This window comes from Mus caroli, chromosome 9, assembly GCF_900094665.2.
Source record: "Mus caroli chromosome 9, CAROLI_EIJ_v1.1, whole genome shotgun sequence".
In the NCBI taxonomy this organism is placed as follows: Eukaryota; Metazoa; Chordata; class Mammalia; order Rodentia; family Muridae; genus Mus; species Mus caroli.
In genome coordinates, this window is record NC_034578.1 from 17,458,773 (window position 1) to 17,476,614 (window position 17,842).

The following is a 17,842-nucleotide window of genomic DNA, read 5'->3' on the forward strand; positions in this document are numbered from 1 at the left end:
AAGGGAACTGTCTGCTGCTTCCATCTGACTTCCTGAGTGGTGTGAGGAGTGCTGGCCTTGCAGAGTGAGCGCAGAAGTGCTCCCTCCAGTCCATTCTGTGGAAGTCTCTGAAGAGTTGATGTTCCTTCTCTTTTCAGGGTTTCTGATAATCTACCATGAAGTTGTGGGCTCTGGGCTTTTTGGAGGGAAGCTTTTAAACACTAATTCAGGCCCTTTATTCCCTGTCCACCTCCAGAGCTTCACCATGTTCAGCCATTTGGTTTCTTTGTACATTTTTTCCTCCGGGGTTTTCAATTTCGCCCATGCTGTTCTTTTAGTCTTTTTAAGATAGTATTTTATGAGACTAGAGAGATGGTTAATGGCACTTGTTCTTGCAGAGGACCTGGTTCTCTTCCCACCACGCTGTTGGCAGCTCACAGTCCTCTGTAACTCTAGTTCCTGAAGATCTGACACCCTCATGTGGCCTCTGAGGGCAGTGATACATATGGTGCACATTCATACGTGCAGGCAAACTCTTGCACATAAAATAAAAATAAAACAGATCTTAGCTGGGTGTGATGGAGTCAGAGACAGGTAGATCTCTGTGAGTTTAAGATGAACCTGGTCTACATAGTGGGCTCCAGACTAGGTAGGCCTACAGAGTGAGGCCCTGTCGCAAAAATAGACAAATGTTTACAAATGTTAGTTCATTCATTCATGATTTGTGTGTGTGTGTGTGAGTGAGTGTGTGGGTGAGTGTGGTATGTGTAGGAGTGTATGTACATGGAGGACAGAGGGCAGCTTTAGAGTTAGCTCTCCATCTTTATCTTGCTTCTGGATCACACCCAGGTTTCTGACTTGCACAGCAAGCTTGTTTACCTGCTGAGCTGTCCTGACAGCCCCTCTTCCTTTTTTTTTTTTTTTTTCATTTGGTCGTGATATTACTACATTTATTCCAAATCTTAGCAATCTGAGTCTTTTTTCTTTGGGAAATTTTGGATCTTTCCTCTCCTCTGAGTGCCCCAAGCCCTCCGCCCCCACTTTTTAAAAAACCAAACCAAGTTGACCTCAAATTCAATGTCTATGCAAAGATGACCTTGAACTCCTCCTGCGTCCCCTACCTCTACTCCCCAGTGCTGGGATTGCAGGTGTGCACTGCCCTGCCTGGCTTATGTGGGGCAAGGGATGGGACCCAGGGCTTCTTGTATCCTAGGGGGGCATTTTTCCTTTGGAACCCCAGGCCTTGAGGCTTTAGACTGTTTGCTTTTAATTCTTCTGTAGACATCAGGCATAGCACTGCTGACGCCGGCCACATTTATTGGCATTTCCTCAATTCCCCTGTCTTAAGTTCTTACTTAGCTTTCTGCTGAAGTTAGGGAACACATTTCCCTCCCCTTGAGCCCTGGCCGTTTTCTGCCACAGCTGAGCATGCAGTCTCTTTTGGAGAATGGTCTCTGTGCCTTTGAGGGCTGGGAAGATGGCCGAGTGGGCAAGGACTAGTTTAGTGTGTGAGAGGCCCTGAGTTCTAGCCCATCTTGAAGGGAAAGGAGGAAAAGTAGACAAAGCCCAGAGAGTGGGCTGCTGCTGCTGCTGCTGCTTCTGGATTTGTGCACAGGCTTTCTTTCTGCCTTGTGGCTTTGGTGGTATTCACTCTGTATACTCTTGATCCATCATTCCAGTTTCTTTCCTCTTTATTGCCAGGGGGTGCGGGATAGACAGGGTCTCACTGCTTCCCTCTGGCTGGCCTGGAACTCACAGAGATCCACCTGTCTATGTTTGAGTGCTATGATAAACGTGTGTGCCAACCTCATTTGTTTCTTTAAAGGAAAAAAAAATTGTTAAGCTGGGCAGTGGTGGCACTTGCCTTTAATCACAGCACTCGGGAGGCAGAGGTAGGCGGATCTATGAGTTTGAGGACAGCCTGGTCTATGGAGAGAGTTCCAGGACAACCAGGGATACACCGAGAATCCCTGTCTTGAGCCCCACTCCCACCAAAACAGGATTTTAAAATTTTGTGTGTATGAGTTTTTGCCTGTATATATGTATGCATATATATATATATATATATATATGCATATATATATATGTAGCACATGCATGTCCGTGTCTGAGGAGACCAATAGAGTGTGCTGGGTGTCCTTGGAACTAGAGTTACAGGTGGTATGGGTGCTGTGAATCAAACCCGGCTCCTCTTAACTGCTGAGCTAGCTCTCCAGCCTAATCCCACCCACCTTTTTTTTGGGGGGGGGGGGGGGGGGTCAGGCTGTCTCTCTAGATAACCTAGGCTAGTCTGGACTTACACTATTTTTGCCATATTCCTCTGGAGTACAGGGATCCTAGGTGTGTGTTACCCTTCCTGGCCATTTGTCAATTACTGAAAAGATTGTCATCGTCCATGCCAGCCAGAGGCGCAGACTTTGGGTCCTCAGAGCTTGCGTGGACATCTGCGTAGGTGTAGTCGCCTGCTTTCATTAGGAGGGACACGCAGACAGGAAGTCCCTGAAGACGCTGACTGGCTAGATGAGTGGACCTACAGTCTCTGCATTCAGGAGAGGCAGACACCTCCTCAGTAAATGCGTGGAGGGCAGTGGAGGAAGACACCTATCTCGGCCTGAGTCCGTGTGCACTCTCACATCACCCACACACAAGCAAAAGACATCCACAACGATTGCATTACCTAATTCCCTGTCAAGTTCTTTGACATATCACGTGGTATTCCTTGACTTTGCCCCACCCACTATCTCTCATCACTGGCTTACCTGGACTTCTGGTTGTTCCTAGTTGTCGTTCTCCTGACAGTGCCTGAGGGTCACCAGACTTGTGTGAGCTGAAGGACCTGAAGGAAGCAGGTGACAGTTGAGGAGGAAGCAGGTTTAAGGTGGTGTTGAGTCACCTGACAGAAAAGGTTGTGCTGATGTCCCCACAGGGGTGCCAAGGAGAAGGGCATGTGCTTCTTGTAGTCTTTGGGATTGACATCCCCCCCCAGCCCCCACACCATTCCTTGCCTTTGTGACAGCACACTGCACATGGCCGACACCTCGATTCCTGTGCCACCTCTGCCTGCTTCTGCTGGTGTCCTAAGGGCATGGTCACGTGTTAGGACCCCATCTGCAGATGGAGACACTGGGACAGTGATGTCCTTGTTCGGGTCACACATGGAGAGCCTGTGACTGAAACATCAGGCTTCAGACTCTACCCATGGCCACCCACATTCTTAATTAGTGTCAGGAGGAAGCCGCAATGGCCTCCTGTGTTCAGAGTTCACTGGTGTGGTCTTACCCTGGCTCCCAGATGTGCTGGGGATGAGCAGACAGTGCTCGAAAGCTGAGGGCAGGGTTGCAGCAGCTTAGCTGGGGGCCTCGGTGCTCGGGGTTTTACCTGTGGCTTTGGTCTGAGTTACTTTAACCCTGAAGCTTCAGATCCCTTACCTACCAGGTGTGAGTAGAGAAAGCCATTACGTACAGTTCCAGTACAGAATACCAAGTCAGGATTCAGAGTTCACATCAGCTGGAGCTACATTTTGAGACTTTAGACAACCAAAATGGGGACAGGATAAGCCTCTTGGGAGTACAGCAAGAGTCCCTTGTCCACAGTCAGCTCAGCTCTTGTGGGATGTGTGTGCCCTGCACAGGCCTTTTATTAGCAGGTGTTTGTTTGTTTTGTTTTGCTTTGTTTTGGAATGGGTTCATGTAGCCTAGGTTGGCCTCAAACTCAGTTTGTAGCCAAGGATGGTGACTACTGATCTTCTCGTCTCCATCTGAGTGCTGGGATGAAATGCTTGTGCTGCTGTACTTATTTTATGAAGTTCTGATGATGGAACTCAGGCAAACACATTGCCTGCTGAGTGCCAGACAGCACTGGGACATGGTTAAGCACAGCAGACAGTCTTCCCTGTCCTTGTGGATCTGACAGGTAGGTTACTTCACAACTGGGAGGCAAGAAGGATTTGTGCTACTGAAGGAAAAGATCCAGAGACACGGGAGGCAGGGCAGCTGTCAGAGGAGGGTCTGCAAAGGGGTCAGCCTGTGAGGTGAATGGCTATGGAATGTTCTGGTGGACTAGAGGCTGCCTGTCTTTCCTTCCTTCCTATGGAACAGTTGAACCCACAGAGTTGGGAATTCACATCCTTCAGCCATCTAACACAGAAGCCCCCACAGAAATGGCGATTGCTCTCAGTTCCTTCCTTACCCTGCTTTTTACACAGCAAAGCACCTGCCCAAGATACTAACGTCTTCTGCCAAGGACACAGGGCAGGGCTAGACATGGACACAGCTCTTCCACTAGCAGGTCTGAGACATCAAGGGCCCTGAAAGGGTGGAGTTGAGAGCCATGGCGCCACAGGTCAGACAGCTTCCCTGTCATCCTGTAAAATGTTTTAGCTATTCGATACAACTGGATGGTGACAGCTCAGATATTTGCCTGTTATAAAGTTATAAATTGATCTTCAGTCACCTGGAGACTGAAACATAACGTTTGTTTTGTTTGAGATTGAGTCTCATAGAGCCCAGGCTGGTCTTTAACTTACAGTAATCCTGCCTCCTGAGTGCAAGAAATTTCACGTATATACAACCACTCTGTTTTCTCATATATATATTTTTTAAGGCAGGGTATTGTGGAGCCCAGCTGGCCTCGGGCTTACTGTGTAACTGAGGATAACCTTGAACAGCAGTGAGTGGCTGCATCACATGAGGGCCACCACACCCAGGGAACCAGATGCTGTGCTATCCTGAGTCCATGGATGACCTCCATGGGCCAGCTGTCTCCCTGAAGAAAGATGCAAGCAGATGACCTCCCCTGAGGCTGGCTTAGTGGCTATCATGCTTACCTGGCATGCACAAATTTCTGGGCTCCATCTGCCAGCCAGACACAGTGATGCACACCTGTGATCCCAGCACTTGCTGAGGCAGGAGATCAGGAGTGCAGGCTCTTACTCAGCTTCAGAGCCTAGGCTGCATGAGATCCTACCTCAAGATAAAGAAAGCAAACCATCAAACACAGAGACTTCCCAAATATGGAGAAGACTTCCTCCATACAGAGCGCACTCTGTGCTCCACATTCTGGAGGGTGCCAGGCCCTGGACTATTTCTCAGACCGTTGCCTTAGCCTCTCCTGCTGGGTGGACATATGGGTCATTAGTGGCTTTCTCTTGGACATCTTGCTATCTGTTATGGTTACGTCATGTTAGCAGTGACTGGTCTCTGACTGTGGTGTCCTGTGTCACTGTGCTAGAGAGCAGAACTCTGAGGAGAGGGGCCTCATCTCCTGTCTATTCTGGAGGTGTTCATGTTCTGCTGTAGCTGATCAGCTGACAAAGTGAGGAAAAAGAAATCTGGCAGGGCCGGGCGGGTGTTGGCTCACCAGGAAGCAGCTAGACCTCTCTGAGGAAGGGACAACCTAGCTGAGCCCTTAGTGTACACAGGAAACTAGAGCTGTCATAAGAAAGGTCACTGTGTGAGGATAAACAGAGGCCCTGAGGCAGGAAGATGCTGCGCTCTTCCTCCTCTCAACCCAGCTCCAGGGACTTGATGGGGAGTAGTGACTGATTGTTGAGGGGCCATGTGGCCCTGAACGTTACAAGCAGAGGATTGATTACAGGTTGCTCCAAGGTTACCTTGGTTGTTTAGGATGGATGCTGCCATGGGTGTGCGTGTGCCTGCCAGAAATGGATCATGGGTTGCTTTTGCTGTATTGTCTACCATAGGTTTTTAGACTAGGGTCTGTTACTGAGTCTGGATGGAGTTCATCACTTTGGGCTAATGAGTCCTATAAACCCCAGGGATCTCTCTCCATCCCCCAAGTGCTGGGAGGTGGGCATTACTGCTTGACTTTGTGTGGGTACTGGGGGTCCTCACCTGGTCCTTCCTCACGATTGTTTGGTGGACACTTAGTGACCAAGCCATCTCCCTAGCCCCAATAATGATGTATTTTGGGATAGTATGGCAAAAACTTGGTAATCCTAACTTCCCTTTGGGGCAGGTGTCATTGTGCCTGCTTAACCAACAAGAAAGCTGCGGGAGCCAGAGGTGGCCCAACTGACCAGATTGTCCAGGAAGGTTCTAGAAGTAATCCAGTTCTGGATTACATCTGGGCCTTGAGGAGTTCTGGAGTCACAGCCACCAAGTCACTCTAGCTATTTCCTGTCCTTATTCCCCGCCCAAGCTGGCTCTCAGATGTGACTATGAGCAGGTGGCACTAGGCCTGAGTGCCAAGGGTGGGACTGATTTGGGTCCTGCTGGATTCCTGGCTAGGGAGGGACTGCTGGGCAGAAGCTGGGTGGTACGTGGTAAGCAGCGCCAGAACTGAACTCACATGGCCAAGCAGGTGCCGGGTTGCCACTACCACCACCTGAGCTTCGGTGTCCTTGTCTGTGAAATGGCAGAGTCAGTCCTTCATCCACCTGTTGTGTTCCCAATTCTGGGTCAGTAGAAGGGGAGATTGGGGAGAGAGCAGCCTTGGTCCTGCCATGATGTGGCCGCTGCTGATATAGAAGCATGGTGTAGGGACCGAGAGGTAGGCAGGAAAAGGCTTAAGGGGAATCACCAGTCAGATTTGGCCTGTGATGGGGGAAAATTGAGCCTGTGTGGGCAGGCAGGGATGGCGTTGATAGCAGGCTGTGCATGCAGAGTTTAGCAGGCAACCGGAAGGCACACACCCACCTTCACCAGAGGCCCTGGTCAGTTTGCCAGAGATAGCAGGTGGAGCTTATGCAGCATGACCTCTAATCTCATAGCTTCAGGCTCCGAGGTCTCCGGAATTATGGAGACGGGGAAGGGTCTCCACCCAGGATCTTTACCTACATCCTGCCAGGTTTCTCAAGTAATGGCTGACTCATCCTTCCTTGTTTCTGTTTGGCTTCCTTCCCTAGAGGCCTGGAGACCCCACCCCAGCTGTTGGTTCACATAGCTGTCTCCACCTTCTCCACTCTCTCTGTACAGAAAAAAGTAAACAGACCTGGGTTTTGGATCAGCCATTGTGCTACCTCTTTCTTGTCCCCTCCCAGGAGCCCTTTTCATCCTCCAAGGGGCCTAAGGCTTAGAGCCCTATAGGCTCTGAGGAGGAGAAGCTGTTTACAATGGTCCCTGTCACTAGTCCAGTGAACGGGGATGTCCTCCTATGCCATAAGTGACTGAGCCACTGCCCAGAGAGGGCCTGATAAAGCCGACAGAGACATTCGGTCCAAGAGCCCATATGCCTTCTGTCTCTTCAATAACATTGAATCCTAGCAGCCAACACTGATTTATAAGGCACTGTCCAAGCTGCTGGTGACTTGATCAAATGCAGGAGCTCTGATCTGTTACAGAACCAACTTCCATCTGTCTGTTTGAGGCTGAACTGGCAGGAGTGGGAAGGAAGGATAGGCTCTCAATACAGCCTCTGACTATTACTAGGTGGGCAGTCCCCTAGGGAAGGGTGGCTTGGCAGAAACCCCTGTGAAGGTCAATGACTTGTGGCGAGAGCCACTAGGGAACCTAGATAGTCTGGAGACCCAGACTGTATTGGTCCAGCTCTGAGTGGATACAAGACCTTTGTAGAAAAGCTTTCTGAATATCTGGGTTGGGGGAAGGGTATTTGTGTGTGTGACAATAACATACTGGCCTAGCATTCGTGTAAAGCCTCGGGTCCATCAGCACTACATAAACATGGTGATGCACATGTGTAATCCCGGCACTTAGGAAGTAGAGACCGGGAGGATTAGGAGTTACAAACCATCCTCTGCTCCATAGAGTTTGAGGCCAGCCTGGGCTGCATGAGTCACTCTGCCAAAGAAAAAAAGGGAAGGAAACAGAAGGAGGCAGCTCCTTTTCGGAATGAGAAATGATGCAACACTTTACACTTAACTGACCACCTACCATGTGCTGTCCCTGTACCAGGCCTGGAGAAATGATCTTGCGTTTACGTATCGAGGTGTGAATGTCTTTGAGTGAGAGTTCTCGCCATCCCCCACAAATTTGTTGCCATCCCCCACAGTTGGCAGAGTTTTACTAACCAGGAAACCCAGACCTGATTTAGAAGGAAGAAGACCCACGTCACATAGCACAGAACTGGCTAAGTGGGACTAGAATGTTAGGGCAGCCGGGACACACAGGAAAGGTCATAGCAACAGCTAAGAAAAGTACTCGGGCCTGTGGAGGCAGGTGGCCTGGGGAAGGAAGAACTAGATGAAGCTGGAGGCTATCGCTGCTGCCAGCTAAGGACAGTTGGCGTTGTAGGAGAGCTGTCTGGGAAGCCATAGTGTGTGCTCTGCTGCACTGCCCAGGAAGTACTCTTTAAAAAGAAGAAGAAGAAGGGCTGGAGAGATGGCTCAGCAGTTAAGAGCACTGACTGCTCTTCCAGAGATCCTGAGTTCAATTCCCAGCAAACACATGGTGGCATGCACTGGGATCCGATGCCCTCTTCTAGTGTGTGTCTGAAGACAGCTGCATGGTACTCATATAAATAAAAACATAAACACATCCTTAAAAAAAAGAAGTTTTTATTTTATGTATGAAAGTGTTTTGCCTGTGTGTGTGTTTATGTATCATATGTGCTTGAGCTCAGAAGGTGTTGGATTCCCTAAGTTAGAGATGGCTTAGTCACCATGTTAGGTGCTGGGAATTGAACCTGGGTCCTCTGGAAGAGCAACTAGTGCTCTTAACTGCTGAGCCACTGCCCCAACTATATATACACACACACACACACACATACCACACCCTTTTAAAAAAGATTTCTTTTTATTTATGTGTATGAGTGCCATATCTGCAGGATGCCAGAAGAGGGCGTCAGACCGCATTACAGATGGTTGTGAGCCACCATGTGGTTGCTGGGAGTTGAACTCAGACTCAGGACCTCTGGAAGAGCAGCCAGTGTTCTTAACGGCTGAGCCATCTCTCCAGCCTCTTCTCTTCTCTCTTTTCTCTTTTCTCTTTTCTTTTCTTTTCCTTTCCTTTCCTTTCTGTGAAAAAAAAATACACATACACACACACACACACAGTTTTTTTTTGTTGTTTTGGTTTTTTTTTTTTTTTTTAGATCAAGCTGGCCTTGAATTCAAAGAGATCTGCCCGCCTCTGCCTCCCAGTTGCTGGGATTAAAGGTGTGCACTGCCACCACCACCACCGCCTCCTCCCCCTCGCCATTCCTACCCCCACTGCCACCCCCCACCTGGATCAGACACCCATTTATTTTAAAACAGGAGAAAGAAAATTAGATTTTTATTTTACCTATCTTATCTGTGTGTGTGTGTGTGTGTGTGTGTGTGTGTGTGTGTGTGTGTGTAGGGATATTCTTGGCATGGAAGCAATGGAGGCTAAAGGACAGCTTTCCAGAGCTCTGTCCTTCTTTGTGAAACTTTAGTCTTCAGACTTGGCAGCAGATGCCTTTATGCCCTTAGCCATTTCACTTTGCTTAGTCCCAGGGTTCAGGGAAACCGCATGACGTTAGCTCTGGCTGCCGGCTCCCAGTCTGCCCAGTGACATGACTGCTGTCTCTTACTTAGCTTCTGCCTTCTCTGTTGTCTTCCCGATTGGCCACCAAGGCCCCAGCCTTTCCTTGTGAGAACTGGACCTTGTTCTGGGCATCACAGCCGTCACCATTGAAGCTCTCTATATCCCTTGTCTGGGACAGAGGCTGGTGATGTCTGAGGCGTCACCATTGTCCTCAGGCTGCCTGACATCTCAGATTGACCAAATGTAAAGTCACTGCACCGCTGTGTTACTGGTCTTGGAGGAGGGGGTGGTGGCTCAGGGACAGATTCACCCTCTGAGAGGCTGCATTGTAGGCTAGAAGCTGAGACTCTGGGACCTGCTGGTCAAGGGCTTCAGATGGACCTCTTGTGGTTCAGTCTGAGTTGTTGCCATTGCTGGTGCACCCCAGCCTTGGACAGGGCCCAGTTTCTGCACCTCACTCAGTTCTCTGAGATGGAGGCAGCTGAGCTACCTGGGATCTCACTGCTGTGCTGTTAAATCCACACAGTGCTCTGCTTCCCGTTTGTCATACCTGTGTGACTGCCCCACAGTGCCTACGGAGTATTTGACTAAGTTAGTGAATTAATTTAGTTTAGGACTTTTGAGACAGGGTCTCAACTCAGGCTGGTCTATAACTCTCTCTCTCTGTAGCCAGGTATGACTGAACTCACTGACCATAACTATTTACAGATTTACAGTAGCCATCAGTATTGAGGACAAGGGTGTCTCCTCCCTCTTGCGCCCAGCTCCTTGGGCTCTATTGTAGTTCATTGGTGTTTTCCTTAAGATCAAAACAAATCCTCCTTACTTGGTCCACCCAGGAGGAAGTTCCTTTGAGAAGATAAAAGACTCTTTCTTTTATGTGGCTGACTGCCCGAGCTTTTGGATGGGCGTCAGTATTGACCTAAATCCCCCCCCCCCCCCCCCCCCCCACACTGATGTCGGATGGGCCTTCTGTATAGACCTACACTGCTCCCCCTACACCCCTCCTCGTCAGATGGGTTATCAGCATTGCACGTGCTCGTGCACGTGCGCGCGCGCGCACACACACACACACACACACGCTGAGCTGTGAAGCTTTTAAACAGGTCACGCCTCCTTTATTTAGTGTGTGTGTGCACACACACACACACACACGTATGTATCAGTGCCCCTGTGCATATCGTGGTGCACGTGTGGAGGTCAGAGGACCACTTGTGGGTTGGTTCTCTCTTTCCACCATCTCAGTCCTGGGCATTAAGCTCAGGCATCAGCTTTGCTGGCAGTGGACTTTCTTCTTCCCTTCTCCTGTCATTCATTCCTTCTTTGCAGGGTTGGGGATGGTGCCATTAGCTGCCCATGCTAGGTTGGTGTTGTGCTGCTGAGCTGTAGCCCTAGTTGATGAGGCTGACCTGGCACCTGTGTTGTAGCCAAAGTCAACCATGACATTCTGAGTCACCTGCTTCCGAGTTCCCTCCTGCCCCTCAGATTGTCACTTGTGTCTCTGGAAGCCACTCAGCCAGAGTTCTTCGTGTGCTGTGTAAGGTACTGAGCCTGGGATTCACAGACACTCTGTATCTATTTGCAAATCTACCCCACCACCACACACACACACACACACACACACACACACACACACACACACAGGGTTTCTCTGTGTAGCCCTGGCTGTGCTGGAACTCACGCTGTAGACCAGGCTGGCCTCGAATTCAGAAATCCGCTTGCCTCTGCCTCCGAAGTGCTGGGATTAAAGGCATGCGCCACCACGCCCAGCAGTCATGAACTTTTTGACCCTCCTATCTCCTATGCCCGGCTAGTGACCTTTCTTGAGAGACGTAATTAAGTATGCATTGTAAATACACACCCTGATTTTCTGATAACTTTAAAACAAAACAAAACAAAAACTGCTGATCACCGTACAGATCAGCATTGAGGTTTTTGCCTCCCAAGAAAGTTCAGTCTTGTGTCTTCCTGCCTGTTCCTCCAGGGAAAAGCCTTTGCCCTGATTCCTATCAAAAAGATCAGCTTTGCCTGTTCAGGTTCAAGTCTATCTCTGTGGTAGCTTGTAACCTGGGCTACATGTCTGAGAAGATGTGCATGGCTCCAAGACAGCCATACTCTTCTCTCCCTCTTCTCCCCTCCCCTCTCTGCCTTTCTTTTCTTTCTGTTTTTGACACAGCGTTTTTCTGTGTAGCCCTGGCTGTCCTGGAACTCACTCTGTAGACCAGGCTGACCTCGAACTCAGAAATCCACCTGTCTCTGACTCTGAGTGCTGGGATTAAAGGCCTGCGCCACCACTGCCTGGCAGCTATACTAATTTTTACACCTAGTTAGGGAGACCACACAGGGATAACTGTGGGCCAGCCATGCAACAGTGCTGATGGTGACCTAATTTGGGATTTTTGGCCTCTACATTTGCTGGTACAGGCATTAGCCACCATGGACATTTTCTTCCATGCTGGGAATCCTGCTGGGGAAGCTCTCTACCAACTGAGCCACACCCTAGCCCTTGTTTTATTTTGAGACAGCTTCTTGTTGTGTAGTCCTGTCTGGCCTGCCTCAGCTTCCAGGGTACTGGGGTGACTGGAGGTTGTTTGTTCGTTTGTTCGGTTGGCTTTGAACTTGATCCTTCCCCAGTCTTTCTTGTGGCTCTTTTGCCATGGGCAAGATTGTCTGAAATACAATACAAGGAGGGCCTAGTGGAAGTGCTAGAACAGATTGTGTGTATACAGCTCTGTGTCTTCCTACTTAGTTCAGGTCCCCTGCAGACCTTGGGCTGCAGAGCCTCCGTAGCCGAGGGCTTTCCAGGAACACAGCTGGGGTTGGTGCGTTTGTTAAAACTTGCAGGAAACAGTTGCCTACTGCCTGTGGTCACCAGCAGCACTGAGTCATTTCTGCTGCTTTCTCTTCTCCCAGGGACTTCCTTCCACGAGGATCAGGAATTGTCACCCGGAGGCCTCTCATTCTGCAGCTCATCTTTTCCAAAACAGGTATGAGAAATAGAAATTCAGGGACTGGAGAGATGGCTCAGTGGTTAAGAGCACTGACTGCTCTTCCAGAGGTCCTGAGTTCAATTCCCAGCAACCACATGGTGGCTCACAACAATCTGTAATGGGATCCAATGCCCTCTTCTGGTGTGTCTGAAGACAGCTACAGTGTACTCACATACATAAAATAAGTAAATCTGTAAAAAAAATTAAAAAAAGAAAAGAGAAATAGAAATTCAAAACCAAGACAAAGTAGAAATAATAAGTAAAGCAAGGGACGCAGAGGTAGCAGCTCGTGGACAGCTCCCTGTCATGTGGGAAGCCCTGCTTTCACACACACCCCCAGGCCCCCTGTCCCCGCAGTATGAACCTGGCGTGGAGGTGCATAGCTGTAAGCCCAGCACCAGGAATGTGAGAACAGAAGGGCTAGATGCTCCAGGTCGTCCTGTGATGCATAGAGAGCTCAGGGCCACCCTGGGCTACGGAAGACCCTGTCTTCAAACAGCAGCAATAAACAAGTACTATGAGGAGGCCATCCATGCTGGGTTTAGATGGGGACTTGGTGCCATGAGGATTTAGGAGCCTAAGGAGAAATCAGCTCCTGGACTGTGTGGGTTTGAACTGCAGCTCTCCCGTGTACAGGGAAGCTGAGAAACAGCTTGAAGAACACCCTCTACAGCCCTGAGTCCCCAGGCAGGACCAGGCTACCTGGTGCCCACAGTTACTTTCTGATTTATTTATTTTATTTTAGTTTTTTGAGAAGTCTTGCCTGGCAACCAGAATTGTTGCCTTGTACTTTCTGTGCGGTCACAGACCAGCCCCAACTGGAAGGACCACTGTGCCTGGTATTTGAGGCCTGGTCCATAGTCTCATGCTGCCAGTTGCTCCCAGTATGGCATGTTAATGAATTTACAGATGGGAACTGAGGCACAGCCAGGTTACCTGCGTTTTTAGGGGGCCACTGGCCTGGGATCCTCAGCCAATCCAATGTGGCCTGACATTCCAGGGCCCTGCAGTTGTTCTCCTGATTCTGCCAGTTAGGCATGGAGGGGAGGCTCCGGTGCAACCCACTGGTTTGGTGTTCCGACCACAGGATAGGCTGCTGCCTCTTCCATCAGGCTTGCGGTCAGCTCTGCCGCGATAGGCCCTTGACCCCTATCCCTGTGCTTGCTCTCATTGCCTTCAGGGGTGCCACTTCACCTTAGAAATCCCTATTTTGCACTTTTTCCTTTTGGCTTTTTGAGGCAAGGTTTCTCTGTGGCTGGCCTGGAACTCACTCTGTAGACCAGGCTAGCCTCGAACTCACAGCGATCCACCTGCCTCTGCCTCCAAGTGCTGGCATTAAAGCTGTGCACCACCACTGCATGGCTTACTTTTGTACTGGAACACCAGCTGCCACTGTTGCTGCTCCTGGTCCCTGGCCACCCTGGGAAAGCCTGCATGGCTGCAGAGAAGGGAGCCAGGCTTTCCCAGGCTCCTGTTCTGGCTTCCCTTTGTAGGTGCCTGCAGAGTGCAGACAATTGGAAGACTTGGTTGTGTGCCAGGCTGGTTATACCTGCAGGTTGGCTGCTCATCAGGGCAGCTGGTGCCCAGGCTAGCCTCTGGTTCTCTTGAACCTGAGTGCTAGGATAACAGTGCTAATGAGCCATTGTATGCGACTTTATTGTAGTTTTATTTATTTTGAAAATTTTTGTATATTTTTAATTGTATGAATGTTTTCCCTCCATTTCTATCTGTTCCCATGTGTGTACCTGGTTCCTGTAGAGGTCAGAAGAGGGTATCAGATCCCCAGGCCTTGCACATGGTAGGCAAGTGCTCTGACCTACATCCCTAGCCTGTTGCTTGCTTGCTTGCTTGCTTGTTTGTACTTGTTAGCTCAGGCTGACCTCCACTTGTATCTGGGGGTGACCTTGAGCTCCTGATCGTCCTGCCTTCCAGGTGCTGGGGTTATATATACTGCTCTGCCTGGTTCATGGGGTGCTAGGGATGGAACCCCAGAATTCATGCAGACTAGATGAGCACTCTGAACCATAGCCTGTCCCACCAACTGTGTATTTTGACTTCTTTTGAGACAGTCTCACTTTGCAGCTAGGTAGGATTTGAACTCATTGTATTCCAGATGGGCCTTGAACTTTTGATTCTCTATATGAAACCTCCTGAGTAGCGGGGACAGCACACCCAGGGTCTGACTGGCGTGTACAGAGAACACTGGTGTGCTGGTGGCTAGCAGACCTGGTGTGTTTTGAGATTCCTTCATTGCCAAAGTCTACTGGAATCCTGAGGTTCTCTGGGTCTAGGGTAGGGTTGGGGAGAAGACCGTGAAAGGAACACCTGCCCAGAGCTGGCTGCATAAAGGATCAAATCAGTCCTGACTTTCTTCATCTTCAAGGGAACACAAACTTCCCACCTCTGCCGGAGTTTACTACTTAGATCTCTGTTGGAACTTACCTTGGGGATGTGACCAGACCTGTATAGCTATGGTAAGAAGGGACCTTAGACTAGTGTCAAAGTGGGTCACATGGGAGGAAGCATGGCTGCTTACGGCAAGGTGACAGTTATGGGGGCATAGTTGGATCTTTTGGGGTTGAGAGGCCAGGTGTGTCTCTCAGGTGTGTTCTGTCCTGTGTCCCCTAAGCTTGAATGCCTCTGACCCTTTGCCTAATGGTGGCATTGCCCATATTATGTACAGCCTTGGTGGGACTTTGGAAAGGCAGCTCTGTGTTTCTGTCACATGCGTTATGTTGTCACCAGGCTGCCCCACTTCCCCACCTCTGGCTTACAGATGCTGCAGACATGCATTCACCACACTCCTCTGGCTGAAGAGAGTGTATCTGGGCTGTTTAGAGAGCAGTAGTGTGTGCAGAGGTAGAGAGGCCAGAGAGGGAGGTATAGCTGAGCCCCAGAGATCACAAGTTCCTCACACTGAAGCTTGGGACCTAAGCTACAGAGCCAGGGATTTGGGCAGACAGCTGTCCACTCCTGAATGGTTCAGGAGTCTAAAGATGAGGCTTGTGAGGCCAGGCATGGTCTTCCCTTCAGTACTTTAGACACCCAAGTGCTTGGAGCTTCTTGTTCAGACTGGTCTGTTGAGCCTTGAGTAGTAGCTGGTACTGTTTAAAAATTACCTAAGAGCACAGGCACCAGGAAACTTAGTGGCCCATGGATGGACCCTGCCCTTACCCAGACTCATCCTGCTAAACTCTGGGTACAGGGCTTTTCCCTCCCATCCCCAGCCTTCACCTTGACCTGGCTTGGTCTATGATCGATGGGCCATAAAAGAGATGTCAGTACATAGCCCAGCCTGTCTTGCTCTCCACACACAACCATGGCTCCTCACTGCTCCCCAAGCTCCTCTGTTCTCCCTTCTGTCCCTCACCATGTTCCACAGGGTCACTTGTTAGATAAAACTGTGCTTTCTTGAGTTGAATTTTGTTTAAGACTGAATCTCATGTACTTCAGGCTGGACTTGAATTTGCTTATATCTGAAGCTAGCCTTGAACTCCTATTCTCTTGGCTCTACCTCCAATGTGCTGGAATTGCAGGTGTGCCTCACCATGTCTAGCTGTGTTGCTGTGTTCTCACTGTGTCTCTTCCCCAGTGGAACAGCAAATACACTGAGGCAGGGGGATGCCAAAATCCTTTGCTATCCATTCTTGCCCGACATCCTCTTGGGGCCTTGTGTCTATCATCAATGCTCCATCTGCATGAGCTAAGGACTGGAGAGAGAGTAGAGCTACCCACTGTTGCTTACTCAGTACCCCTTCCTATGCTGTTTGACCATGGTAGGCACTTTCTAAACCTCTGTCTTCTATCATATAGGGCCTGGAAGACCACGGCCTGGTTAGCCATCTGTAGCAGACAAAACCATATTTTGGTGTGCTTCTGGGTCTAAGAAAAAACTGAGCTTGGAGCAGGTGTGACTCAAGTTGGGGGCTAGTTGAAATTACTGCTTCTTGTAATCATAGTAGCAGTACATCTTAGACAAGGTTGACAGTCCCTACTGGTCTCAAATCTGAAGAAGCTGTAGGCTAAACAGGAGTAGTGAATGTGTGCTAATGCTCCCGTGTAAGGCTCTGAAAAGTCCTTCATGCACAAATCCTTCAGACTGTTCTGTTTGTTTGTTTTGATTTTAATTTTTGAGTCAGAGTGTTGGGTAGGCCAGCCTCAAACTCAATGTGTAGCTGATGGTGAGCTTGAGCCTCTGCCCATCCTGCCCCCGAGGGCTGCGGTCACATGAGCATGTCGCCACATGGGGTTCATGTGCTGCTGGCATCAAAAGGTTCTCTGCCAATCTGAGTTCTATCCCGTCGTGTTTTTCAGATCTATTATTGTAAGGTGCATGCGTGTGGATGCATGTAGAGTCCGAGGTGTTGGATCCTCCTGAGCTAGAGCTGCCGGTGTCATGAGCCTCCTGACAAGGGTGCTGAGCACTGCGCAGTTTTCCTCAGGAGCAGTAGTCAGTCATGACTGTCAGGCCAACTCTCCAGCCTCCTCGTGGTTTGTTTGAGACTGGAACTTATGGCCTTCAATTCATTCAAACCCTCAAGGTTCACAGAAGGTTCACAGTTCCTATTTGGTTGTTGGCTGTGTCCGAGGGTCTCTAACATGTGTCTGGGCACCCAGGCATTCTTGTCCAGACATGCATGCCAATACCAAATCTGAAGAAGACAGACCTTGTGGTCGTGGGCATCAGGAGCCTGTCACCATAGTTTCCTCTCTGGCAGGCTGTGGGTGAAGTCCTGATCCTTGTGCTTCCATCTTCCAACACCTACATACATGCTTAAGAAGCAGAAGCAGGTGCTGGCGAGTGGACCCATGCAGGCAGGTAGAAGCTCCTTCGAAACCCCCTTTCCAGTTCATTTCCTCGGCACACAGTGAGGCTACCCTTGGGGAACTCAGGCAAGAAAGCTGGATGGCCCACCAGGCTTAGCAGAATGTCTGCTGACCCGGGCTCACCTTTGATTTCTTCCTTTATCCCTGCTGTGTACCAGGCCCTGGGCTGAGTCCTGTGCAGCCTGCTAAGAGGCCCTGGGGGAGAACCTAACTGGTTCACTGTGCAGGGAAGGGCCAGGGAGAATCCACTCTGCTACCAGTGGGTATGTGGCTATCAGAATGCTGCAGTGCTGGCCCAGGGGCCAGAGGAACATGGGGACCTGGATGAGCAGAGCTGGCAATGACATAGAGGTATGGCCTGGGCTACTGATGACCAACTGGCAAGCAGCCAGTTGGGATTAAAGGCGTGTACCACCATCGCCCGGATCACACTTTTTTATATAACATTTGAGCATGTGTATTAACAGGGATATTTTTGGAAGTGGGGTCTCTTTCTGCCTTGGAATTATGTTTAAAGTGGGCTGACTGGCCTGTGAGTCCCATGTGCCTCCCCAGCACTAGGTGACAAACATGCACTCCCACATCCGTCTTATTTTTGTGAGTTCTTTTTTTTTTTTTTTT

General features: G+C 49.7%; 1 protein-coding gene across 16 annotated transcripts in view; it reads left to right on the top strand.

Moving 5' to 3' along the window:
• Positions 1 to 17,842, top strand: part of Dnm2 (dynamin 2) — an 82,585-nt gene that overhangs the window by 20,062 nt on the left and 44,681 nt on the right. For all 16 annotated transcript variants that reach the window (XM_021171782.2, XM_021171783.2, XM_029481333.1 and 13 more), the window contains exon 2: positions 12,318 to 12,391. In XM_021171782.2, coding sequence (XP_021027441.1) covers positions 12,318 to 12,391 — 74 coding nt within the window. The remainder of the gene's footprint in view (positions 1 to 12,317; positions 12,392 to 17,842) is intronic.